This window comes from Aulonocara sp. 'chitande type north' Nkhata Bay, linkage group LG7 (genome assembly GCF_057382095.1).
Source record: "Aulonocara sp. 'chitande type north' Nkhata Bay isolate Kocher_YH1m ecotype deep benthic linkage group LG7, A_spYH_male_GT1.1, whole genome shotgun sequence".
NCBI lineage: Eukaryota > Metazoa > Chordata > Actinopteri > Cichliformes > Cichlidae > Aulonocara > Aulonocara sp. 'chitande type north' Nkhata Bay.
The window spans coordinates 37,953,921-37,977,821 of record NC_141350.1 but is presented as its reverse complement, the minus strand read 5'-3'; the positions used below and the strand labels follow the sequence as shown (position 1 = coordinate 37,977,821).

Here is a 23,901-nt window from a genome sequence, read left to right as displayed (position 1 = left end):
CAGAATGGTGCACAGGTGTCCCAATACCTCCTGAGTCTAACTATATTCACAATTTATTTATTTATTTATTTTTACCAGAAAGTACATTGGTACTTAAACAGATTTATATTTGATGTACATATAACCAACACTTGTAACACAGATGTGTCTGGGCATGCATAGGTTCATGCACACAAGTTCCAGATAACAAGAATTTGTGGACTAAATGGAAAAAAAGAAAGAAAATGTGCCTTTTAATGTAAACACAGTCATTGGCTTTTTGCCATTACTTGGAAGCTAATCAGTACACTATCAGGAATACACACTAGAGCAGGGTGATATGACCAAAAATATTTATCACGATATACATTTGAAAATTTGTGATAACGATATAACTGACGATATAATTGACACTAGACAAAATACTTTACAACTCCACAACTTTATTCGTGCAAAAAAAAAAAAATCAATGTATTTTCACTTAAACAAGCAGCTGTTTTTTATGTGCATTAAAGTTATATAAAAATTTAACAGTGCAAATGCAAAATCCTTGCTGACAGTTTAACCAAAAGGCATTTCCAGTGGAAATTGGCCAACATATCCTCAGCATAACCATGTATAATATCCACAAAACTTAAAAAGAGGTTATACACATAATACGGTAATATTATGTTGAAGCACAGTACGTATCACTCCGCGAGGCGCCTGCCTACGATAGCCGTAATGCTCCGACAATCCATCAAGCGGTGTGGGTTCGTAGCTTAGCAAAGTCGTACTAAAACATTTGACAGATTTTCAAGTGCCGTGTACGACATAAAATTGTTTCGAGGTCAGTAAACACAACCAGAATTCATACATAAGGCACACGGGATTATAAGGGGCACTGTCGATTTTCAGAAAAATCAAAGGATTGATTTTAAGTGTTCCGTATTTTCCAAACCACACGGCAATAACGACGGCCGCTAGCATGCTCTACTAAAAATAGTGCTTTGTTGTGTATCTGACGGACAAAAGCCAAACCAGTTCCACACCACTGAAGTTGCAGCATTTTTACAAACAAATTCTGGTTCATCAGTTTCATTTAACGATCCACTAACGCCCTTCTCATTCTGCGTCGCCGCCATGCTTTTTCCGCCATGTGCGTATGAAAACAAAGGCACTGCGCATGCGTGTTTTACCCATATTCTATCGCGATATTTCATTTTCTTATCGTTGCCCGACATTATACCGGTATTACCGTGAACGGTATGATATGGCCCAGCCCTAATATACACTCAGAGAAACAATATAGTAAAGCCTATTTGTTTTCAGGTAAAACATGTTCAAAGACTGAATTACAAAGAAGAAAAAGACTTTTATTCCAATTTCTTATCAGTGGGGATAATTAATGCTCCATTACTTCTATAGCAGATGCCAAAACTTTTAAACTCTCCCATGAAGGATTCTGTGCTAATGAGCAGTCAGTAAGAGTAACATAGAGTAATATAGATTAATTTCTGAGAGACTAAATTTTGTGGAGACGAAAAAAAAAATCAAGTAGTTTGGTGAGGATGGCTGTGTTATTGCAGATAGGCATGCTTGTGTAGTTAGGGGGGGGGGGGGGGGCAGTTATCTCTGTTTGGGGTAGTTTTTTCTTCTTCTTCTTCTTTTTTAATCGAGCTCTTAGCAGCAGTGGAGCAAATAGTTGGGTGTCAGGCTTCTTGTTGCTGAATGGGATATTGCATGATGTGCTCTTCTGCTGTAAAAGCCTCTAAAGCAGGATTCTCCACCATCACTCCAGCCGATTCGCTGTAGTCTTCTGGTAGACGGCACGCTAACATGGAATGAACACTAACCTTGTTATCAACCTTCTTCTGACAAGACGGATTCCTTGATAGCAAACACGGTTTCTTTTTCCCCCAGCATTGGTCCCTGAATCAGGCTTTCAATGTAGAGGCCTACGAAACTAATGCTGGGAGATGATATTAAGACGAGACACTAAAAGTTCGATTATAAAATCCTCAGTTGTCACTGAGGACCCCAAGGATTTATTTTCAACATAAATGATAAATACATACCTCTGTTGAGTTTTTAAAGATAAAAATTATAAAGTCTTGGTTTTTAAAAACGTAAAATCACGTCAGGATAAAGGTACTTTTTTTTCCAGATACTACCCAAGGAGGAACGCCTACTGTTAGAAAACCAGTTTTGTAAGCTGTTACTGGAATTATCACTATGACTTCAGCAAACTCATCAAACAAACAAAGACAAAATCGCTTATGAAGTACAAATAAAGATAAAAGCTCCTACCTCTGACGCACAGTAACGACATGACCGACCGCTTCCAGCGACAATCCAGTAGTTTCACACAGTTTACAGAGCGACCTCTCAGCGGAGATTTACTCCGTGAGGTAACATTATAACAGTCACTAAACAGATTTTTTTTTTTTAAAATTGCTGATAAATTCCTCTTTGATGTTTACAGGTGGGTTTCCGGTCCCGGACCTGGGCAGAGAGCAGCTGCCCCTCTCTGCTGCCACGCCATTATTAAAACTCTCATCACAGGTTTCCAGACTGAAAGATAGACCGAGAGCAAAGAGACAGGAAAGGGGGAGGAGGCGGGGTCGGGACACCTGTTACAGGCATCTGAGGCAACCAATCAGGATGCCAAAGCGCTGAGCCTTATGTAGACATTTGTCCAATCGCCGGGAGGGACAGGTTGGCGGAAGACACAGGTAACGCGCACAGATTCAAGTAAACATCCAGAACTTTGTATTTCACCATAGACAATATAAAACGATTCTTAGTAGAAAGATTCATTTAAGGTACTCAAAGTGACCTAGCTTTTTGGTTCTTTGTTTGTTAAATATTCAAAAAAATGTTTTGTAATTAAGCTGTGTTTGCTCTGGGCATGTCACACACATAAAAAAGTAAACTGTGGGGAGATATCTGTAGATTTCTAAATTTTAGGTTTCGTAGGGATCAGTAAAATAAGCTATATGAAAAATGTATTCTTTAACGAATCTCATGAATTTCAAGTTCTTCCATAAATACAAAATTTAAGTAAAACTACATTTCAATGCTTTCAAACTGTACAATATTTTTTTTAAATAAATTGTGCCACAATGGTGAATTTGCTATATTTTTATGGAGTTTCTCTGTCTTTTTTTAAACACATAACATGAGTCTTTGTGTTTGTTTTTAGCAAAACAATCCTTTCTGAGCACTGATAATTCACAATTTTAGATTGACTTTGAGCTTGGTTTTATTTGATCTATTTAATAAATCCTTACATTAGCATTTTCCATTTCCATTTACCAAATTAAATAAATATTTACTTTAAAAAATGAAATAAAAAGAAAAGGTTCATACAGAATGCCCCCACAGTGTGTTTAACTGCTATCACATACACCAAATGACCCCAAAAGACAACATTGAGTTGAGTGAGCAAAAAGGAAACAAATAGCACCACCTTATGAATTGTGTCAGCCATTACACCAGAACGAGTGCATTTATTAACGAAAAACAAAACAAAACAAAAAAATTAGTAGTAGTAGTCGAAATATTACTCAACTATTAGTTGCCAGTAGTAATATTTTTTATTAACTAATAAGATTCAGTAGACTTATATATTATATTTCATAATAGATTATCAGTCTTCCACAATGAAAGGTGCTTAAAGAGAACAGTGGCAATAAAAGTAACCTTTAAAACGTGAAATAGTTACAGACATACTGCAAAAAGAATATACTAGTTTATGTGAAAGACAAAAGTTATAGGGCACTATAATAGTCATACAGTGAACATTTGTATTAAAGTCACTTATTTCGTCCTATATTTTTATATCTTTTTAAATGTATTATTATTAATGTATCTATTAGCGGAACCACTGTATGACTTTTTGTTTCCCGCGCTGGGGGAGTTTTTCAGCGTTGCACCACTGATGTAACTTTCATTTCCTGATCGGTAAGGGTCACTCGCGTGACTGTGTAGTCTCAACAGAGTGTAGTTTACCAAACCTAATCTTCTAATTTTAAACAGTCCTTTTGCAATCTTTCAGCGATGTTACGGACGCTGTGTCGGACCGGCGGCCTCATTTTGCAGGTAACTGAAACTGTCACTGTGTGCCTCCTTCGGCTTAACATCTCGTGCACCGGTTCTTTTCTGTGGCTGGTGAAATAGGTGTCATTCATCAGCGTGAGCCCGTGCGTTTAATAATCCCGATAGCACTGTATTTTTTAGCGGAACACCTGCGGACATAATGATTATTTCTAGATGAAAATGAACTATTGGTTAGCTGGTATGGCCAGAGAAAGACTTTGTTATGGTCGATTAATATGGTCACATACTGTATACACTCAAATGGGTATTTACCAATGACCTCGTTCATATATATAATATGTAGAATGTGACCAAATAAGTCTAACCAAAAACTTAAAATTGAAACATAAAACAAGAATATTAACATTGATGTTTATTCAGCAACCTTAAGCTCTACAAGCTAAGATAGTCTTATGAGTCTTGGCTCAAATTCATGCAGTAATGCCACCTGTTTACATTTTAATGAATCCTCTGTAGCAGACCCAGCGGACCGTGCCGAGGTTGTGCGTTAACCCAGTTCAGCAGCGATGGGCGTCCAGCCTGCCCATGAACACCGTGGTGCTGTTTGTGCCCCAGCAGGAGGCTTGGGTGGTGGAGAGGATGGGTCGCTTCCATCGGATCTTGGAGCCGGTAAACTTTGTTGCATTTAATAGATCCCCAAAAAACAAAAAGCACAACAAATAGATGGTGTTCTTCCCCAAACAACATGGGTTCGATCCCCAGTTTGACCATGAACTTCATAAATTTTCATTTTGGTCAAATCAAATCATATTGCATAGAACTAAACTGCATTACAGTTACATATCCTAGCTTTCCAACTTACCACAATTACAAATACAGATCAAATACAGTTGTGATCAGAGGTCTTGTCAACACAAAGTTATTTATTTGGAGCACAGTTCTGTAAGAAAGATAAGTTACTGAAAAAGTGCTTGTGCTTAAAGTGCTTCACTGAGCTGAAATGTAAACTTAAAACATCTCAAGATTTAATCAATAAAAAGAAACTCTAAATTAAAAGGACCTCAAAGTGTCTCAAAGGCTTGATATCTTATGGACTATCCTCCATTGCAGTCACATTCCCCCTCAGATGGCCAGCTCCTGTAATTTGGCCTTTTTTTTTCCCCCCAGTGTGTCTGGGATGACACCTATAAACTGGGCGCACGCGACATCATTACTGTATGTGGGTTTATGTTCAAGCTATTTTTCTTGTGAAGAATTATTTTGGACTTGAACTTGGTGGACGGAGCTTCTTCTTTGGGAATATCATAGGCAATGTTGCAAGCAACTTTTCTTTGCAGATGCTCACGATGCCGCTCTGGGCAATGCCCCATGTCGCCCGTATCAAAAACCGCCACTGCACCACAGTAAATGTAGTGCATCATGTTGTCAGCTTTACTGTATCTTAGCCAAAGAAACTGGTCAAGCCACTGTCTTCGAAATGTATATACTTTACCCCTTTTACTTTCAGTTGGCTATGGCTCGGAGTGGATCGTATGTGATTTATTATTTGATGCAGTCTCCAAACCATTGTTAAACATAATCTGCCGTTTACTTCCGGCCTACCCGACCTTCTGAGGACCCGGCCTTCGCGGTCCTCAGGAGGATGCAGCCCATGAATTTGGACACGACTAATGTGTGTCTGTTGTTGACCACACAAAGACTTTTTTTTTTTTTTTTTTTTAAATACTTGAACAGCTGGTCGTACCGATGCATCCTAATATATATATATATTTTTTTTTAGTCGCACCATTGATAAATTAGCCAAATAGGCTGCACTCTAGAGCCCTGGGTTACATAATGATGTAAAAAAAAAAACAACAAGATTTAGGTGCATGAGTTTGGATTTATGGTCAAATGTTTATACAGACTCAAAAATATACACAAAGGCCCACTGATATTTGCTTATCAAGTTGCACCTTGACCAGACAATTTGGATCATATTTTGATCGTATGCCATCATCACACTTGTGGCATATTTTCTTACTTTTTTTTGGTAATTGATTAATCTTCCTACTGTTTCACTTGTTGTTTGGCAGCATGATGCAATGCCAAGACCTAAGTAACTGTGTTTCATTCATAACATGTCAAATTGTTGAATGACAATAAAACTGAGTCTGATATTTGACCACTCTGCTTGGAAGTGTTGGGAGAGTTAATTTAAACTGGCTGGTTTCCTGACATGGACTCAGCTTTTGTGCTTCATTCATAAATTTTCAATAGGATTAAGATTGGGGGTATATAAAAGCTGCTCCAGAAATGTAATGTCAATGTGTTTTATCCATTCCATAACCAGATTTGATGTGTTTTTCATTGTCTCTAGAGCCCTGTAAGACATCTGACTATCTTGTATTTTTGTACACTTGTTTGATGATCTTAGATTCTGCAGCTGTTTAGAAATGGCTTCAAGTTATCTTTCTAACTTGTGTAAATGTACAATTCTCCTTAGATCTTCACTGATTTCCTTGAACTTTCACATTGGTCTGAGTATTGGTCACTTCAGTGAGTGCTGTCAAACAGATAATTTTAATGCTGACAAATGGAAACTACCAGTTGTAGTCAGTCATGATGGCAGCCTTTGCCTTGTCAAGTTAAAACACATTGTAGAACCTTCAGCACCACTTATGAACACAATTAAGTGAGTGTATGTTTATATTTGAGCCCGTATGTATACATGCAATCCAACTTGAATTCACACTTGGTCACCCAATTGTCATTTGTTTAAAGTAATTAAAGATGTATGCTGTACAACCATTCCACTTCAAAGAAATCATTAAAAGGCCAAATATTACCATGTCATTCATACCATGGAAATTTTAGTGTATTTTATTTTGATAGACTACTAAAGAAACTTGCCTTTAAGCAACAATACTATAACTCATTTTGCTTTATTATTGGACTATGTCATTAAAATTCCAAACATTATTCACTGCTGGCACACCCTAACATTTTCCCTTTTGCTATCTATAGGGTTTGAACTTCCTCATACCCATACTTGACAGAATTCGCTATGTTCAAAGTCTCAAAGAAATTGTGATTGATGTCCCAGAGCAGTCTGCAGTATCCCTAGGTAAGTAAGACATTGTTTATTTCTCATTATTCACAGGAGGACGAGCAGGCTTTTTTTTTTTTTTAAACAGAATTGATTGTTTTCTCCATATTGTTATATTTTCTTTGAACTTGCAGATAATGTAACACTGCAGATTGATGGCGTGCTTTACTTAAGGATACTAGACCCTTTTAAGGTATGCTGGCAACAATTAGAACAGATCCAAATATCTTCTTGCTTATTTATTTATTTTTTTTTAAATTCACTTTATACTTTTGTTTGTTCACAGGCCAGCTACGGTGTTGAGGATCCAGAGTATGCTGTCACACAGCTGGCACAGACCACCATGCGTTCAGAACTGGGCAAACTCACATTGGACAAAGTGTTCCGAGTAAAGACAAACTGCTGTTTCATCTCATATTTTTTCTCTGTTCATGAAGGAACAAGTTGTATTTTATCTTTGCATTTGTTTTTAAGGAAAGGGAGTCTCTGAATTCCAACATCGTCCATTCCATCAACCAAGCTTCAGACGAGTGGGGAATCCGTTGCCTTCGTTACGAAATCAAAGATATACACGTTCCACCTCGTGTCAAAGAGTCCATGCAGATGCAGGTGAGAGAAACAAAAGAGCTTTTTAAAGCATAATTTTTAGTTTTTAATTCACTGCACGATCTTATGGTACAAATGGGTATTACATGAAAGTACAGCTTAGCCATCATTCAAGTACAGTTTATAATCTTCAACAGAAAAGAGACCTTTTGTAGTCAAATAATTTTCTTATATTGTGTTGGTAAGTTTGGTTAAGTTTAAGAGGTTTTACACTGATTCTTAAAAACTAGAGTTCATAGTACCTTAAATAAATTATAGGTCTTTTCAGACAAGGTCAGAAACATTTTTTGCATATAGCAGTAGATATTTCAACTGTGGGAACAAGACTAAATCACTTAAATTTACTGAACAGGACACTTTATTCACCCCATGTAGGTGGAAGCTGAGCGTAAAAAGAGAGCCACAGTGCTGGAGTCTGAGGGGACAAGAGAAGCAGCCATTAATGTCGCTGAGGGTCGTAAACAAGCACAGATCTTAGCCTCGGAGGGTGAAAAAGCAGAACAGATCAATAAAGCGGCTGGTAAGTGCATTTAGTTGGTTTATCACTCCAGTTTCCACAAATTATCTCACATCTTTTTGCTTTTAGAGGCTAATATGCTCCCTGTTACCTACTACTCTGCTCCGTCCAGGTGAGGCTCAAGCAGTTATAGCCAAAGCTGAGGCCAAAGCCAAGGCCATCCGTATGTTGTCAGATGCTTTGACAGAGCAGGTAAATGTTCTTTTCCATTTTCACAGTCTGACTTACAAAAGCTTTTCATTGGTTAATGCTTTTTTTCCCTCTTAAATTCAGAATGGAAATGCTGCCGCTTCGCTAAGTGTAGCTGAGCAGTACGTGTCTGCTTTCTCAAACCTCGCTAAAGAGTCAAACACCATCCTTCTGCCCTCTAACACTGGTGACATTAGTGGAATGGTTTCACAGGTATGTCTGCTATCCAATAGTCCCAACTATTGGATTTATATGTTAACAGCTTCTAAATTATTAAGTTTACATGCCCCTAATGATGCTTATCTTGTCTTCTTGCCACTCAGGCTATGACTATTTATAGCACGCTGGCAAAGCCAAGCATGAGGGTAACTCCAGAGGTTTTGGAGGAGAACCGTGAAGAGGCTGCGAACCCATCGGGATCACCTCAAGAAAAAGGAATTAATGAATGAACTCAAACTAATAAATGACACAGAACCAGAAGAAGCAGTTTATGTTGAAGGTCCACGGTTTGTTCTCACACAGACCTTAAAATGACAGGACAAAAGGGAAAAATTGCCAACTTTAAAACTCTTCCGAAGCCTTGTCCTGGAGCCTGGGGGAAAGTTACACCTTTTGTATGGGGAGTCGTAATCTTCACTGAGTGTGGTTTAATTAGTGTATGTTTGAGAAAGTAACACCAGCCTCCAGCCAAATACACAGATACCGGAGTCTATCCAGCTGACGTGGATGTCAGCACAGACACGGATGCAAAAATAAGTCTCCCCTGAGCAATTTTATATTTTAATATGTTGAGCCCTTTTGACCTCTCTACCTGAGGTTTTTGTAGATTATACCATCATGTTTTCTCACTTTGCAGCCTATTTTCCATGTTTTCCCAAATAGCTATATTCAGGTTCTCTGAGATTATTAATAATAATCAAAGCCAGCTCAGGTGAAAATATATACATAGGTATTATTTACAGAAATGGGTGACAATTCTCCCTCTTTGTGTTGATGGGACCACCGACTTTAAGTTGCTGCATGCAATGCCTGGCTGGATTCCTCACAATGTTTCTAAAAGTGTATTAATTTCACAGTTTACTACGTTTTTTGAAACATTACCCTATCGATAATAAAGCTATATCCCCATGAAAAGGTTACATTAGAATTTCCTTTAGAAAAAAAAAACCTACTTTTTGAAATGATTAAGAGAGAATTTTTTTTGTCAAAGTCTAGGTAATGTCCCGTGTCAGCTCGATGATCAAAATATTCCTCTCCTCCGAGTATTCGTATTCATATCTGATGTCTTACCGGATATATTTATTAAATTTCAAGGTTCACTGCAAAGACTTGAAGTTTGTTTTGTTATTTCTGTTTTCTACAAAATAATGGAATATGAACTGGGCAACCGGGCATGTTAAGTCTGAGAAGATTTGAAAAGATGTGGTTAGATGAAATATTTGGACAAAAATGTTCAAAATATACAAACATGTTGAAAACTATCAAATGGCTATTAAAATAAAAACACACCCATGCTGATTTAACAAAGTCTGCAAAAATAAATACGTTTGCCTATCTTGTTACCTGCTAAAAAGATAGGCAAACATGAAAAGCGCGGTTGGTTTATTAGCCCTCTACCTTGCCTTACAGGCATAAACGTGTGTACATAAACTGTGGGCCAGTGACTTGCACTTGGCTCTCAGCAAAAAAAAAAAAAAAAAAGACTGTCACCTGGGGCCTTCCTATGTGGATTGTGCATGTTTTTCCTGTACCTTGTTCTGTCTTGCGTCCTATCAGTCCTAAAACATCTGTTAGGTTAACTGCCGATTCTGAATTGAGTGTAGAGTATGAAAACTTGTGAATTCTTGAGATGGTCATTTTCACCACTACCATCTTGGTGTTTTGAAGCCAGATGTAATGAGGGGTCTGAATGTGAAACTACACGCTCATCGATTAAATATTTGTCAATCAAAAGTTGGTAGCCAATGAGCTTGCCCTGGCTAATTTTCCACTCAACCCTTAGAAGATGTATTAAATGGACTCAGTGTTTCAAGATCTAAAGGCCATTTTCACAGCCACAGCCTGTGTTTGTCTTTTTACAATCACAGGTTGTGGCTATTAGAAACAACGGAGGCTTAACAAACTTGGCCATTGGATTCACTTTCTGCAACTGTAGCTGTCCAGGGTGCAACTTGCTTTTCTCCCAGTGACAGCTGAGATTGCCTTTAGTACCTCCTAGATACCCTAAATTGCATCAGTTAAGTCTAATTTGATTTTACGTTAATAAGCCAACCAGCAACAACAACAAAACAATATTGTAGTAGACAAAGCTATGAAATATCATTAAATTAAAATGTTTGAGGCCATTATTGATATTTTATAATAACTTTTACAAAACTTATTTCTAGTCCATTCTCTTTTAAGGGTAGTTTCTCTGCAGAATTTCTGACGTGTTTAGCGATTTTCAGAGACGCGCTAAAGCCGTTGTTCCGTATATAGGAGGTCCTGTAAGTCACAGAGCGGGGCAAAGCAAACGTATTCATGGTGTTACACAGAAAAGCGCCCGCCGTGCTCTTTCCACGCTAAGGTTCCTATCATCCACCAGTCATCTAATCTCATTGTACCGGAGTCCCAATGAAGGTGAGCGTGTTGCTCCGCTCTCTGTTTACCTGAGGCACCTGTGCTCCTGTGTTGTTAATACACACAGTCACCCCCAACGTCCGGCCGGGAGAGGACGAAAACTAGCTGCCACACAAGGTCAGTGACAAAAGGCAAAGCGAGCTAGCTTCTGCTAACAGCGTTAACGTAACCGTCATTCATGTTAGCCACCTGTGCGGCTTAACTGCAAAAGAGGTTTTAGTTGGAGCTTAAAATTTCAGTCACCTTACACGTTACCGGAATTATTTTCTTCTATAACAGGTGTAGCTCACAGGCAGCTGTTCCTCTCATTTTTGTGTGTTTGTTACCTCTATGTAAACCAAATGTTCCTGTCTTTCACCTGACCTGCTCTTACCTGTGCATGTAGGATGAAGGGGCTGCCTGTGCTGTCCCTGCTCCTCTGGATGTGTGCGGTGTTCTTCGTGGGCATCTACCTGTTCGTGGGTGGATTTTTGCTGGTTAGGTTGGAGGTTAACAGAACCAGCACCTGCGGAGACGTGCTCGAGCCCGGAGAGGAGCCGGTGGACTTCTGTCGAGCTCAGCCGCGCTTCCGCAAGGTTGTCCTTCTCATTATCGACGCCCTGAAGATCGACTTCGCCCGGTATGACCCCGACAAGACGGCACCACGACCTTATGAGAATAAGTTACCTGTGCTGGAAGAGACCGTGTCATCCAGGCCTTTACAAAGCCGCCTGTACCCCTTTCGTGCTGACCCACCTACGACCACCATGCAGAGGATCAAGGGGTTCACGACTGGATCTTTGCCGACGTTTGTAGATGTAGGTAACAACTTTGCATCCAGTGCCATCTTGGAGGACAATCTTATTCACCAGTTTGGACAAGCAGGTGAGTTATTACAAGTGTCTGTAAATTATAAAAATATAATACATTCATGTAAAGAGCTTTATGGGAAACATACAGATGAGGACAACGTTATGGGATGTAGGGATTTTCAGCAAAGCATTTATAAACTATAGCCTCCCAGAAAACAGACTTCTTAATTGAGCCATAGCACAAACCACTGCTGTGCAATGATGGGCTTTAACTTTGTAATGGTCAAAGCTTGTAAAATCAAGGTAAAACTAAGGGTTAAATATTACATTACACACAATATGACAACTGGGCCGTCACTTGAGAAAGCATCGTGCCAAAAACAACAAAAAAATTGTTTAGACTATTTGGTGTCAAAAACTTAAGTGAAATGTGAAGAGAGTCGCAGATTACAGAACAAGCCTTGCAGAGGTAGGAAGTGAATGATTTAAAGACTCTGGGGGAAAAAAACTAGTGAGTGATGTGTCTAAAGACCCCAAAACAACTGCCAAGACACCCATGACTGACTCAACCAAATTAGGAAGCCAGCAAAACTGGGTCTAGGTAATCTCTTTGTCTTCCAACACGACAGCATCTCAAAAGATGCATCGTTCCTGATGAACAACCTGCTCTAGAAGAAGTAAATAAAAAATCACTGACCTGCACAAAGACTCTGACTTGAATCTCATTAAAAATCTGTGGAGTGTATTGAAGCCCAAGGTCAATGCCAGGAGACCAGATTTGTCAAAGAAGAATCAGTTAGGATTGCTCAGAAGACTTGTGAGCTTTGCTGAAAACTACAACAGAAGACCACAGGCTGTTATCTGGCAAAAAGGATAAATAATCAACTATTAGCATCAGGAGGCTAATAATTTTGACCCTAATAGTGTTTGTCTGTGAAGGTTCTCAGTCATCCAGGTCATCGTAGTCAAAGGAGCTTGCAAAGAAAAGTGTCTGGACTTCTTTAAGTTACTTGAAGACGTTTCACCTCTCATCCGAGAAGCTTCTTCAGTTCTAAGGTCAAATGGTGGAGAGTCCCAGATATAAACCTAGTGGGAGTATCCCCCCACAGAGGGACAGGTCCTTTTGTCCTTTTGATGAGAGGTGAAACGTCTTCAAGTAACTTAAAGAAGTCCAGACTAATAGTGTTTGGTTTTGTTTCTGTGGGTAAAGTAAAATAATATAAGCATCAATGATTCTCTGCTCATTTGTAGACATGCTCTTTTGTGCCTGACAATACCACAAATCTAGGACTTTAAAAACCAGAAAACCAACTGTGCCATCTGATTTTGCTCATATAAATCTTTCTGTCTCTCAATAGGCAAACGAGTGGTGTTTATGGGTGACGACACTTGGGAGAGTCTTTTTCCTAAGAAGTTTTACCGCTCTCTGCCCTTCCCTTCTTTTAATGTCAAGGATCTGCACACTGTGGATAACGGGATTCTCCAGCACCTCTACAACACTAGTATGTAGTTATTTAATATGCATTTGTTGTGCAATTAAAACGTACATTTAATAAATAGCCTCTGTTGCCAGGAAACTGTGCAAAATCAAAATAATTTTGCACCAACACTTAAGATGATCTTTATTAGTCCCACAGGTGGGAAACTTGTTTATGCGGTTGATGTATTTGTGTTTCATCTCCTTTCGTTTGTCTCTTGCTGTTGGTTTTAATAGTGGTGGGTGATGACTGGGATGTCCTAGTCGCTCATTTCCTTGGAGTCGATCACTGTGGTCACAGGTTTGGCCCGGATCACCCAGCCATGGCTGACAAACTCACGCAGATGGATGGAGTCATCAGGTCAGGCTGTAGTACAGCTGCTACATGCTTGTTTCACACCATTATCCAGATGCAGCTGGATCATCAGCTGTTGCCACAGTGCACTTGTAGTGCTGTAGATATGTCATCATACCAGCGCTATTATTGTTATTGTTGGCCCAGATCAAGCAGTTGAGCATTAGAAAGCACCTGGCACGACCTGTGAAAACTCTGCTTTTCCTCTAGGTCTGTGATTGATCGTCTGCAGAATGACACACTCTTGGTGGTGATGGGAGATCACGGAATGACAGATACTGGAGATCATGGTGGAGAAAGTCAGAAAGAGACTGATGCTGCCATCTTCCTCTACAGTCCTTCTCCCATGTTTCATGGACCCCCATCACAGGTGGGTAGAATGCACCTTTTGAAACAGCCACAGCATGACAGTAGGATTAATTCTTATTTAAAACACAACCAATTCTACATCACTTGACTTTGTATAAAATATAAGAAATTAACACTGAAGACATACTGTCATAATCAAAACAAATCACTATTGTACGTTAACAAAGAAATTGCTAAATGACAGTTTTGGCCCAAGTGTATACAAGATCCATTAATTCATTTTGTGCTGCTTTTCTGGGTAGCAAGAGCAGCAATCCAAGCAGAGATGACTAGGCCTCATTCTCTAGCTCTCCTGGTGAGACACAGAGGTGTTCCAGAGCCAGCTCAGACACGCACAATCTTCATCGTGTCCTGGGCCTACCATGGGGTCTCCTCCCAGTAGGAGTTCCTAACCAAGGAAGCTACCAGGAGGCATCCTAGTTAGATGCCTGAACAGTCTCACTTAGCTCCTTCTGGTGTCAGGGAGTAGAAGCTTTATGCTGAGCCCATCCTAAATGACAGAGGTCTTCAACCTTATCTCCAAGACACCCTTTTGAGGAAGCTCATTTCTGCCTCTTATAGTCTTGATGTAATTTTTGTGGTCACTACCCAGGGCTTGTTCCCATAGATGATGGTAGGATCCATGAGTAAATTCAGGGTTCAGCCCCCTGTTTATGACAACAGACTGGTACAGCATCTGCATTGCTGTGGACACTGCACCGATCTGTACAACGTCTGCTCCTCTCTCGCGTCCACTTGAGGCACTAGATCATTCCCACTGATATACATATTATAGTAACCAGTGCTTATATCAGTAATTTAACTATCTAAAAGAGCCGCTGAAAACTGCTGTAAAAGTCAGTTTAATTCAGAGTGAGAGTTGAGCACAGAACAAGAAGTTATGAGAGCACACTCATCATATTGTATCCCAGTAATGGGCAGTCACATGCTTAGTGGTAAGAACATTTCACTCTTGTTGCTTTTCAGACCAACGTCATCAGTTCAGTCCACAAATGAGTTAAAAAGGAAGAACAAAGTCAAGTCAAATCTATAACTAACACAACTGCTTTCAGTTACTTGTGTGTTTGTCTTTCTCCTGTCTGCAAAGGCACATTTGTGACATGTCGATCTCTCAGAATCACTGCTGTAATAAAAACATAAAGCATTAAACCACTGATGCATGCCCATTTCTGTTCACGCTTGGCTGTGCAGTTCCCAGAATCCATTAAATTGATGCTGGCAGGTGGTCTCCGCCTTTTTTTCATAGATAAAAGTGGATCTCACACTAGAAAAGAGAGCTCAAGCACCGATTTCCATAATTGCAGCCTAACTGGAGAGGGATATCATGTGCCGTGGAAAGTGATTAGATGCAAGAGAGAAATTACACTGCTATTCTTTTTTTTTTTTTTTTTAAAAAGGCAGAACTTAGACACTTTTTTTTTCTTCCCCCAAGGCATTTTGCCACTGCTAGGAAATATTGCTGTTATCAAGCACAACCCTGATTAAGAAAGGCTACAAGATAAAATATCACTCACTGAGTTTAACTGACAACCCAGCCTTGGAACAGCTACAAGTTATTTTGCTATGTGCTAAAAATATTTACTTCAAAATATCACAGATAAGGGTCAAAGCACAATTTAGATCATGAGAACACAGAATAATGTAATGTGACACATCCCCCCCTGTTTATTTCCCAGAATGAACCAGATGTGGTGCCACAGACTGACCTGGTGCCCACCCTGGCTCTGCTACTAGGAGTTCCTATTCCATACAGTAATGTTGGGCAGGTTCTCTTGCCTTTATTTCCACCACACGAGCAGACAGAAGGTGCAGTTGGAGGTCTCAGCCAGCTGGAGGCACTGTGGATCAACACAAAACAGGTATCTGCTCATCAAAGAACCGTCTAGAACACTTTTCGAGCATCTGTACACAGAAAAATGTTTTTATATATTCACATATCCTGGAGCCTTTTCAGGAGTTGTTGTTTTTATAGTTTGTGTGTTAAATTTTATCTCTGTTTCTGAAGGTCAACCGTTTCCTGGAGACTTACTCTGGCATGGCCAAAGACATCCCACCAGAGAGCCTCTCTCGGCTGAAGAGTGAATTTGCCCTCTTGTCTTCTGAGTTTCTCAGCACTGTTAGAGAGGGTCGTTCACCCTCCCCCCAGCTAGCCTCTTCTCTGCAGGCTTACCTCACCTCTGTCAGAGACACCTGCCGAGCCACCTGGGCCCGATTTAACCCACTGAAGATGGCGGCAGGCTTAGCCATCCTGGCATTTGCTTGTCTGATGTGTTTCATCTTGTCTGAACTGTCTCTAGTGCTGATCAGGGAGAACGGTCCATTACTGAAGGCCCCAGTTGTTGTGTCACTGACAGTGGGGGTTAGTGTGGCTGCTGCTCAGCTGCTCATACGGGGCTACATTGAGGTGATGTGGTGCCTTGCAGCTGCTGCTTTCAGCTCTGAACTCCTTTTCCTTTGGCGTTCACGCCAACTGAGCACCTCTACAGTGTCAAAAAACGGAACCAAAGCTCCAAAGCGTGTTAGCTGGCTGACCCTGCATCACCTCCTTGTCCCCTCTCTCTTGTTTCCACTCCTTCGTTGTGCCTCTCTGCTCTCAGACAGCTATGTGATTGCAGAAGGACGGGTTGTGACATTTTTGGTGTTATCCCTGGCCCTATGCATTCCCATCCATCTCAACTGGGATGGCCTACTTCTGCCCCCAAGCCATGACCCGTTGAAGTCTGCTGGGCTGCTGCCTGCCCCAGCTTTGTCTCCATCAGCTGTGAGGAAGGAAAGCAGCACCCTTCTAGCCTGCTTAGGAATACTTGTTGGCAGCCTCTACCTCTCCCTCTCGTTCCACGGCTGTCGGGAAGAGCAGGGCTCCTGCCAGCCGTCTTCATTTCTTTCCCCTCTTTCCCGGTTGCAGGACAACCAGCTGAAGAACCTCCATTATGTCCTCGCTGTCATTTCCCTTGGCTTGTGGACATATCTGCTAAGATGCTTTCTCTGCCACTATGGTAATCTGAACTCGTCAGGCGGGACGGTGTTTACAGCTCGCTGGATCCTACCGCTGCTGTCTGTGTGCCTGGGGCTCCACTGGGCTGTTAGCGCCACTCCGGAGGACAGCTTCAGGAATCTGGCTGAGCTGATTCACTTGGCACAGCTGGCCCTCCCCAGGGTCGCCTTCTGTCTGCTGGGACTGGGGCTTTTCCTGATCTGGCTAGACCCCCTCACTGTGTTTGTGAAGACTAGGACTCAGGCTTCAGCCAAAAGTTTGACTCTACCCACACCCCGTTATCGAGCAAGCATTGGCATCAGCCCCCAAGCTGAGCTGCATCACCTTATCCCACAGATCTATCAGCGCATGCGTCGTTCCCTAGATGATGGCGACCTGAGCGGGGCCAACGAAGTGGACAACAGGCCTGCTGTGGAGGCCTACGGACTTGGAACAGTCTATTCTGCTCCTTTGCTGTTGTTTAGTGGGTTGCTGGGAATTGGTCTGCTGCTGTTGCACCCAGAGGGCATGGCTCTGTCTTTCCTCCTGCTGCTACTAGAAACGGGAGCTCTGTTGCACATTCACGCCTCGTCTACTACGCTTAGTGGCCTGCATGGAAAGTATTCTGGTAAGATGTTTGCATCGCATCTTTTAATTAATTTATTTTTAAGCCTATCAGGTTCCAGGTCTTAATCAGCTCACTGACTTCTCATTCTCCCCCCCCTCAGGTGGGTTTAATGTGCCTTGGACCCCAGTAGTGCTCTGGTCCCTGGCTGCCACGCAGTTCTTCCACGCTACAGGTCATTTACCCACCTTCCCCTCTATCCAGTGGGGTGCTGCCTTTGTGGGATTTCCTGAAGGACACACAGGGACCATACTCCCTGCCTCACTGGTTACCCTTAATACTTTTGCTTCACACATTCTTTTTGCAGGTAGGAACCAGAGAAGCAAAAAAAAATGTTATTGTTCAAAGAAAAGGAAAGAAGTCGTCATCCATTAGGCAAAGAAGGTTATTCTGTAAAACTAATGGGATTAATTTCATTAATTTGTGAAAAGCAGGAAAAGAATCATCATTTTACCTGTTTAAACCTTAACAGTATAATCGAAAATATATAAAATATCAGTGAACCCGTATGACACTTTCAGTCCTTTTTATTTAGTCATATTTGTAGTTTGTTACACATTTCAGTTTTAAATGATAAACAAAAACTTAAAAGTTATGTGATTCAAGAGAATGATAAAAAAAATTCTAAAAAGCAGTTAAGTTAAATAAAGCAGCTTTGAAACCGTCTCTTCAGTGCTTAAAATGAATTGTGAGCTTGTGAAACGATGATTTGTTGTTGTTGTTGTTATTTCTCTTTGTCTTCAGTGAGTTGTCCATTGCTACTGTTCTGGCCCCTGGTTTGCGAGGTGCGTGGGAGCAGAGGACGAGCCTGTGGGGACGACGGAGAGGATGCTGTGATGGAGATGAGGCTGAGAGAAAACCCTCAGCTGTTCAGCTCTGCTCTTCTGCAACTCTCAACACGCTACCTCCTTATTCACGGAGCACAGGTATGTCCACAGACCTAGAATTATTTTTTTTCTCACATCCATTTAAGGCATATGTGAGCTGGGAAAGTCTTTCCTCAGTAGCAGATTTCTGTTGCATTTCTTTCTTGTCTTTTTTTTATTTATTTAATTTTATTTTTTATTTAGTTCTGTTACACTTATGAGTAGCAGTATCACATCACACCACTCAGTCTGTCTGCTCACTTCACAGGTCTTTGCCTCAGTCTGTGCAGCTGCTATACTCAGGAGACACCTAATGGTGTGGAAGGTTTTCGCACCGAAGTAAGTGCCTGAATGGATTTTCCAGCTCATACAAACTCACTGACAGTAAAGGCTTTTTGAGGATATGGATACAGGATCACCGCTGATTCTGAACTTTCAGTGAACACACAGTGTTGAATGCCGGTCCATTTTTCTACTGTGATATCCACACATTTACATCTGGGTTTTGAATGTGGTGTCCTGTTTGTTTTTTTGTTTTTTTTTTGTTTTTTTTATAATAAGTTGGTGGCTTGAAAATATTAAAAGGATATAGGTAATTTAAATAAACTTGGTAGATCTTGGGGAAAAAAGTAATAGTCTTGGTTCTTTTTATCTTATGATCTATTTAATGTCCGAAGGAGTTGCTGGAGCTTAATTTGGACTTGTTTAAACCTTTGTGTCTCTTCTGTTTTGTTCTTTCAGGTTAATGTTTGAGGCCTCAGGGTTCCTGGTGAGCAGCGTGTTCCTGCTGATTGGGGTCACATTAGTGCTGAGAGTAGATGTGGCTGTGGGCCAGTGGTTTAAAAGACTCATCCCAGATGTGTCCAGGTAGCAAAGGCACTGCTGCTGCAGCTGCTGCCTACCGGCACCCACCACAGCTCACTGTGCCCCAGAGGAAATGGACATGGTGGTCACTAAACAGGATTTGTTTTTTCTTTTTCTTTTTTTTTGAAAAAATGTTGCCAATAGTGATAAGGAAACCCCACTAACATGTCATGTGGCATGTCATACTGTGATTCTTGAGGGCTATGTTGTACATTACTGACCCTGAGGAACTTTCATATATCGAATCTCAGATTGACTAAATGTGGAGCGTTGGGACCTTTTTATATAGCAGTTTGATTGAACAACCCCAGGAATGAGATGAAGAACTGATAAAGGACTTTGAGACCCCCCCTGTTGATTCTGTTCATCTGGGTGTAGCGTTTTTAGTGGGAGAAATGTTTCATCACTCAACCAAGTGACCTTTTCGGTGTCAGCTGACTGCAGGTTTCCCAACCTCATAAACAGTACATTTGCACAATGATTGAAACCAGCCCGCCGAATGAACAATGAACTCTGAGGTTAGTTATTTGATCATTAATATGCAAATTGTCATGACCATTGATCAACAACCACTGATCACTGAGTACCATTCACAGAGAGTTGGGAAATGGCTCCAATCACAGCATTGTAAGATGGTGAAAGATGTACCCTTAGGCCTCCTCCTCAATTCAGAGATGGTCTTTCCCTTTTCAGTGGGCTGGTTTCAGTCATTGTGCAAATGTACTGTTTAGGGTTGGGGAATCCTACAGTCAGCTGAGACTAAAGAAGTCACTTGGATGATTGGCAAAACGTTTGTCCCACTGAAGACGCTAAGTCCAGATGAACAGAATCAACATTTTGGGATATACTTTTGGGATGCATCGGAACTTTGAGGCCCCTTTAAATTTGCATTTGGATAGAGAGATAACATCTGTTAGGTGTTTTCGAATGTTTCTTGTAAACCTTCCTAACGTATAAAACCTTCAAGAACAGTTGAAATCAGTCTTGCAAGTGGTTCATAAGTGTTTGAAAAACAACACCATATCCATAGAGTTTACACACTCTAATTGCCTGGCCAATACATCTGGCCCTTTTAATATGCATTTCTTTTTGTTCCCCCTTTAAAAAATAATTGCAGCTGCAATACATTTATATGCAATGTAGCAGCTGAATTGACAGTCTACTATGATGGGAAAACACCTGTGAAATGAAGAATTTTCTACTTGGTAAAGTGACATTTAAATTTACTCCCTTTTTTTCTGCATTCATGGGTGGGTGACGGTTCAGCTTGTCTCCTTTCTTTGTGGGCTTTAATACGTGGCTTTTCACATACAGTGAGACCACAAAAGCAAAACTGCCCATCAGTGTTTGGAGCTACTTTGTGATCACTCTGGAAGCAGGTTCTCTCATTTTCTTTAAGTGCATTACAGCAGGTTGCTAATGTAAAATAACTGTTCTCATGTTTATATGTATGTATTGTTTTATTCAATGCCATGAATTAACCAGTGTTTCTGGTTACTGCCAATTTGTATACAGTTCTGGGTTCTTAATTAGTCAAAGTCTTTATTTTTTGTAAGGTTTTGATTCTTTACTGTAATGCATAATTAGAAGTGGTTTTTTTTGTTTTGTTTTTTTTCCTAATCTCAAATCAGTGTTGTTTTTAATTAGACCTCACACACTTTTACCCACAAATAGGTGCCTGGCTTTAATCAATGCCTTTTTTTGTGTGTATGATGTCATTCAAACCAAGACCTCCTGGGACAACAAATGTGTTTTTTCTCTTCTTTTTCTGTACATGTCGGAGTCAGTATCCAGTGTAGGATCCGTTACTGTACTGCAGCTGTAGTCAGCCAACTAATGGTATTGAAGGAATGTCAAGCTGCATGACAATACTACTGAATCCCTCATGCTGCTGCTGTATGGGAGGGATGAGCCCAAGTAATGGTTTGGTTGTATGATGGGGCACATCTGTATCTGTTTTTAAACTTTAATATATAAATAACTGGTTAATTAAAATGATTTTACATTCTGTAAAAATTCTAATAAAATTTTTCTACTTGACATCTTAGTCTGAATATAATTTGAACTTAAAATTATTAGAAGCATCCAGATTTGTCTGTTTATTCCCTGTTGTGATTTGTGATGCTTAATCTATGTTTCATCTTTGAGATTATTTATAGTAGAATTGGAAACTATTTATGCGGTCCATATAAGTAGGATTTTATGACTGGTTTATTGAACCAAGGACTTGATGGAGGAGAAAGTTGCTGCCATATTTCAATGCCCATCAGTTAAGGTGCTTCATTCATTATTAACTGGGGCTTTCTGCATATTCTAGTGCCCATAACTCTTGACTTGTTGAAATTCTCCCTTGTCCATTTTTTCCTAAATCCTCTTTCATGAAATTATACACACACGCACACACACACACGAATGTTTAAGTGCAACCTTAAATCAATGAAAATGTGTGCGTTTATATATATTTCATGATGATGTTTCACAACATTGGGTTTTCCTTTTGTATTCGTTTTCCACTAGACAGTTTAACACAAAGTGTACCTCAAAGGAAATTCAGCCAGTTAAAATTGAACTGCATGAGTGACCAAAGAATTACTATCACCAAAAAGACCCTCAGGAGCAGATTATGTGTACAGCTAATTAAAAAGCACCTTCTCAAAGTTAAAAAAAAAAAAAAAAATCAAAACCCCTCTCTAAGATTATTTCCAAGTCATTGTTGTGAATCTACAGCTTTTCTACTAAAGACATATCATTCTTATTTTGTGCTATGTTGCCATGAAAAGCTCACTTACTTCACCTGAAAAACGTTATATTTACTTTTCAAATTATCAATGAACTAACGATTTATTAACTATGGCCCATGGGAAGGCACCGTTGTATTTGAGTTTATAAGTATGACACCAAATATATATACTTCTTGTGTGAGGGCACAATGTAATGGCTGTGCTGACTGTGTGTTGGATTGGACCCCCTCCTTGTGGTGAACACATCTGCCATTACTGAGAAAATAACAAGTTCAAATAGGCTAGTTACGACATAGCTAGAAATGTCAATAACATCATGTGTTCAACAGAAAAGGCAGATAAAATCCAACTAGAAACAATACCATTATCTCCAACACAGCCAAGTAGAACAGCTGCGCTCACAGAAAATAGGAGTTTTCTGTGGTAGTTTGATTTTTTCTTTGAAAGGAGGAGGCTGGCGACTTGTCTGGGGAATACCCTGTCTCATGGCCCTATGGTAGCTGGAATAGGCTCCAGCATGCTCCAGGAACCCTTAACTTGATAAGCAGAAGGCGATGGATGAATGGTGGAAGGAAAATATGCTGTGTAGGAACAAACAAGTAGTCCACAGAAATAGGGTAAAGGGTAACATGTTGTCTGCATAGATTCAATTCATCAGCAGGGTAATTCATCTATGAGTCCACTTGAGTGGAGGTTTGGTGTAGCGTTAACCAGCCAATTCTAAGACAAGTAATTTGAGACTTAACTCTGGATACTGGATGGCTCAAGCCACAAATACAACCAACATAATAGCGTGCCATCTGCAAGTAAAACCCCAAATAGGGATTCTGAGTAGAAGACTGAATATCAACCTCTTTTGGCCAAATAAAGCAAAATTTGGAATTGCAATACTGTGTACCATGTTACCAAGGAAATGCAGGAGTATTTAATTATTAGTGAGTTTAAATACTCATAAAACTGTGTTAACAGTGGTGCTAATAATATGGCCTTATTTCCCGCAACAAGATGAAGAGGATGAGAAGAAGTGTAACATTTGGAGTCATTTTTCTCATCATTTTTTTGATGCTGACTGATTGCCTGAAAAATGCACTGTCCAACATAAGCCCTCTGTTCACGATTTACTGTTTGTTATTTTGTGTAGAAACAATGAGCCGCCCTCTAAAAATGGACAACATATCAATAGCTGGTCATAAACATAAAACAACGTGAAAAACACTTTATTGTAAAATCCATCATGGCACTGCTGTAGATGTTGAAGCTCAAAAGCCCAAGCTTTTATTCTAAGCATCGTTACTGCTTTATGTGTTCTTTGGACAACAATAGTCACATTTCAGTTGGCATCAAATATTAAAGTCTGACCAAGTTGCATTATGAGGATGAAAAGAAAATCTTCTAGCTGGCCTCTGATGTTTGTGCTTTGAGTTCACAAGGAAGGGCTTCATCTTTTCCGCGGGGGACCAGACATAAAATTGTTTTGATGATATTCATCATCCCTTTCAGAAGCTGCTTTAATGAGGATGAAAAGGGTGCAGAGTTTCTGAAGTTGCTGAATGTAATGGAGGACCATTTATGGCCATTATGCCACTTAGGGTTCACTTGTTAGATCTGTAGAGGAACATTTTGAGGAAACATACTTGGCTTTTGAAAAATGCCAAGAAAATTAGCAGGTGAAAAAAATAAAAAGATATTTATAGAGCATGGATTTTATGTGTTGAATGATGTTTTTATCAAATTAAGGTTTAAATGCTTGACTTGAGGATTCAGCATCATCAGCCGTAGTAACCCAGGTTTAGATGAAGA

The 23,901-nt window shown here is 40.1% G+C and overlaps 3 protein-coding genes across 7 annotated transcripts in view; 2 read left to right on the top strand and 1 right to left on the bottom strand.

The window, feature by feature from the left end:
* unc13bb (unc-13 homolog Bb (C. elegans)) overlaps window positions 1-2,523 on the bottom strand; it is a 63,712-nt gene extending 61,189 nt beyond the window's left edge. For 2 of the 3 annotated variants that reach the window (XM_086300278.1, XM_086300279.1), the window contains exon 1: window positions 2,269-2,523. In XM_086300278.1, coding sequence (XP_086156404.1) covers window positions 2,269-2,290 — 22 coding nt within the window. In that variant the 5' untranslated portion in view covers window positions 2,291-2,523. The remainder of the gene's footprint in view (window positions 1-2,268) is intronic. The other variant, XM_086300280.1, reaches the window with a different exon arrangement.
* Window positions 2,524-3,855: 1,332 nt separating this feature from the next.
* On the top strand, window positions 3,856-9,746 carry stoml2 (stomatin (EPB72)-like 2). Of its 2 annotated transcripts, XM_086300276.1 has the most exons (11): window positions 3,856-3,924; window positions 4,019-4,062; window positions 4,537-4,689; window positions 7,027-7,126; window positions 7,243-7,301; window positions 7,395-7,496; window positions 7,583-7,717; window positions 8,090-8,234; window positions 8,344-8,423; window positions 8,505-8,633; window positions 8,744-9,746. In XM_086300276.1, exons 2-11 carry the CDS (start codon window positions 4,021-4,023, stop codon window positions 8,867-8,869), a joined length of 1,071 nt encoding a protein of 356 aa, XP_086156402.1. In that variant the 5' UTR covers window positions 3,856-3,924; window positions 4,019-4,020; the 3' UTR covers window positions 8,870-9,746. The 2 variants fall into 2 exon arrangements, with proteins under 2 accessions (XP_086156402.1, XP_086156403.1); XM_086300277.1 differs by having other exon boundaries at window positions 3,923-4,062; window positions 4,540-4,689.
* A 1,221-nt stretch (window positions 9,747-10,967) lies between these two features.
* On the top strand, window positions 10,968-21,384 carry pigo (phosphatidylinositol glycan anchor biosynthesis, class O). 2 transcript variants are annotated; one of them, XM_086300273.1, is made up of 11 exons: window positions 10,968-11,156; window positions 11,425-11,903; window positions 13,189-13,332; window positions 13,545-13,668; window positions 13,873-14,032; window positions 15,708-15,890; window positions 16,037-17,633; window positions 17,734-17,937; window positions 18,375-18,556; window positions 18,765-18,835; window positions 19,238-21,384. In XM_086300273.1, the coding sequence occupies exons 2-11, from the start codon at window positions 11,426-11,428 to the stop codon at window positions 19,365-19,367; spliced, it is 3,273 nt and encodes a 1,090-aa protein (XP_086156399.1). In that variant the 5' UTR covers window positions 10,968-11,156; window position 11,425; the 3' UTR covers window positions 19,368-21,384. The 2 variants fall into 2 exon arrangements, with proteins under 2 accessions (XP_086156399.1, XP_086156401.1); XM_086300275.1 differs by lacking the exon at window positions 10,968-11,156 and adding an exon at window positions 11,209-11,318.
* The last annotated feature ends 2,517 nt before the right edge of the window (window positions 21,385-23,901 follow it).

Bases quoted from the DNA above. Each gene is read 5' to 3' on its own strand.
- pigo (XM_086300273.1), top strand. From the start codon at position 11,426: ATGAAGGGGCTGCCTGTGCTGTCCCTGCTCCTCTGGATGTGTGCGGTG. The intron at 13,669-13,872 runs GTCAGGCTGTAG...CTTTTCCTCTAG, and splicing joins CAGATGGATGGAGTCATCAG to GTCTGTGATTGATCGTCTGC. The intron at 14,033-15,707 runs GTGGGTAGAATG...TTTATTTCCCAG, and splicing joins TTCATGGACCCCCATCACAG to AATGAACCAGATGTGGTGCC.
- stoml2 (XM_086300276.1), top strand. From the start codon at position 4,021: ATGTTACGGACGCTGTGTCGGACCGGCGGCCTCATTTTGCAG. The intron at 7,497-7,582 runs GTAAAGACAAAC...TTTGTTTTTAAG, and splicing joins CATTGGACAAAGTGTTCCGA to GAAAGGGAGTCTCTGAATTC. The intron at 8,634-8,743 runs GTATGTCTGCTA...CTTGCCACTCAG, and splicing joins TTAGTGGAATGGTTTCACAG to GCTATGACTATTTATAGCAC.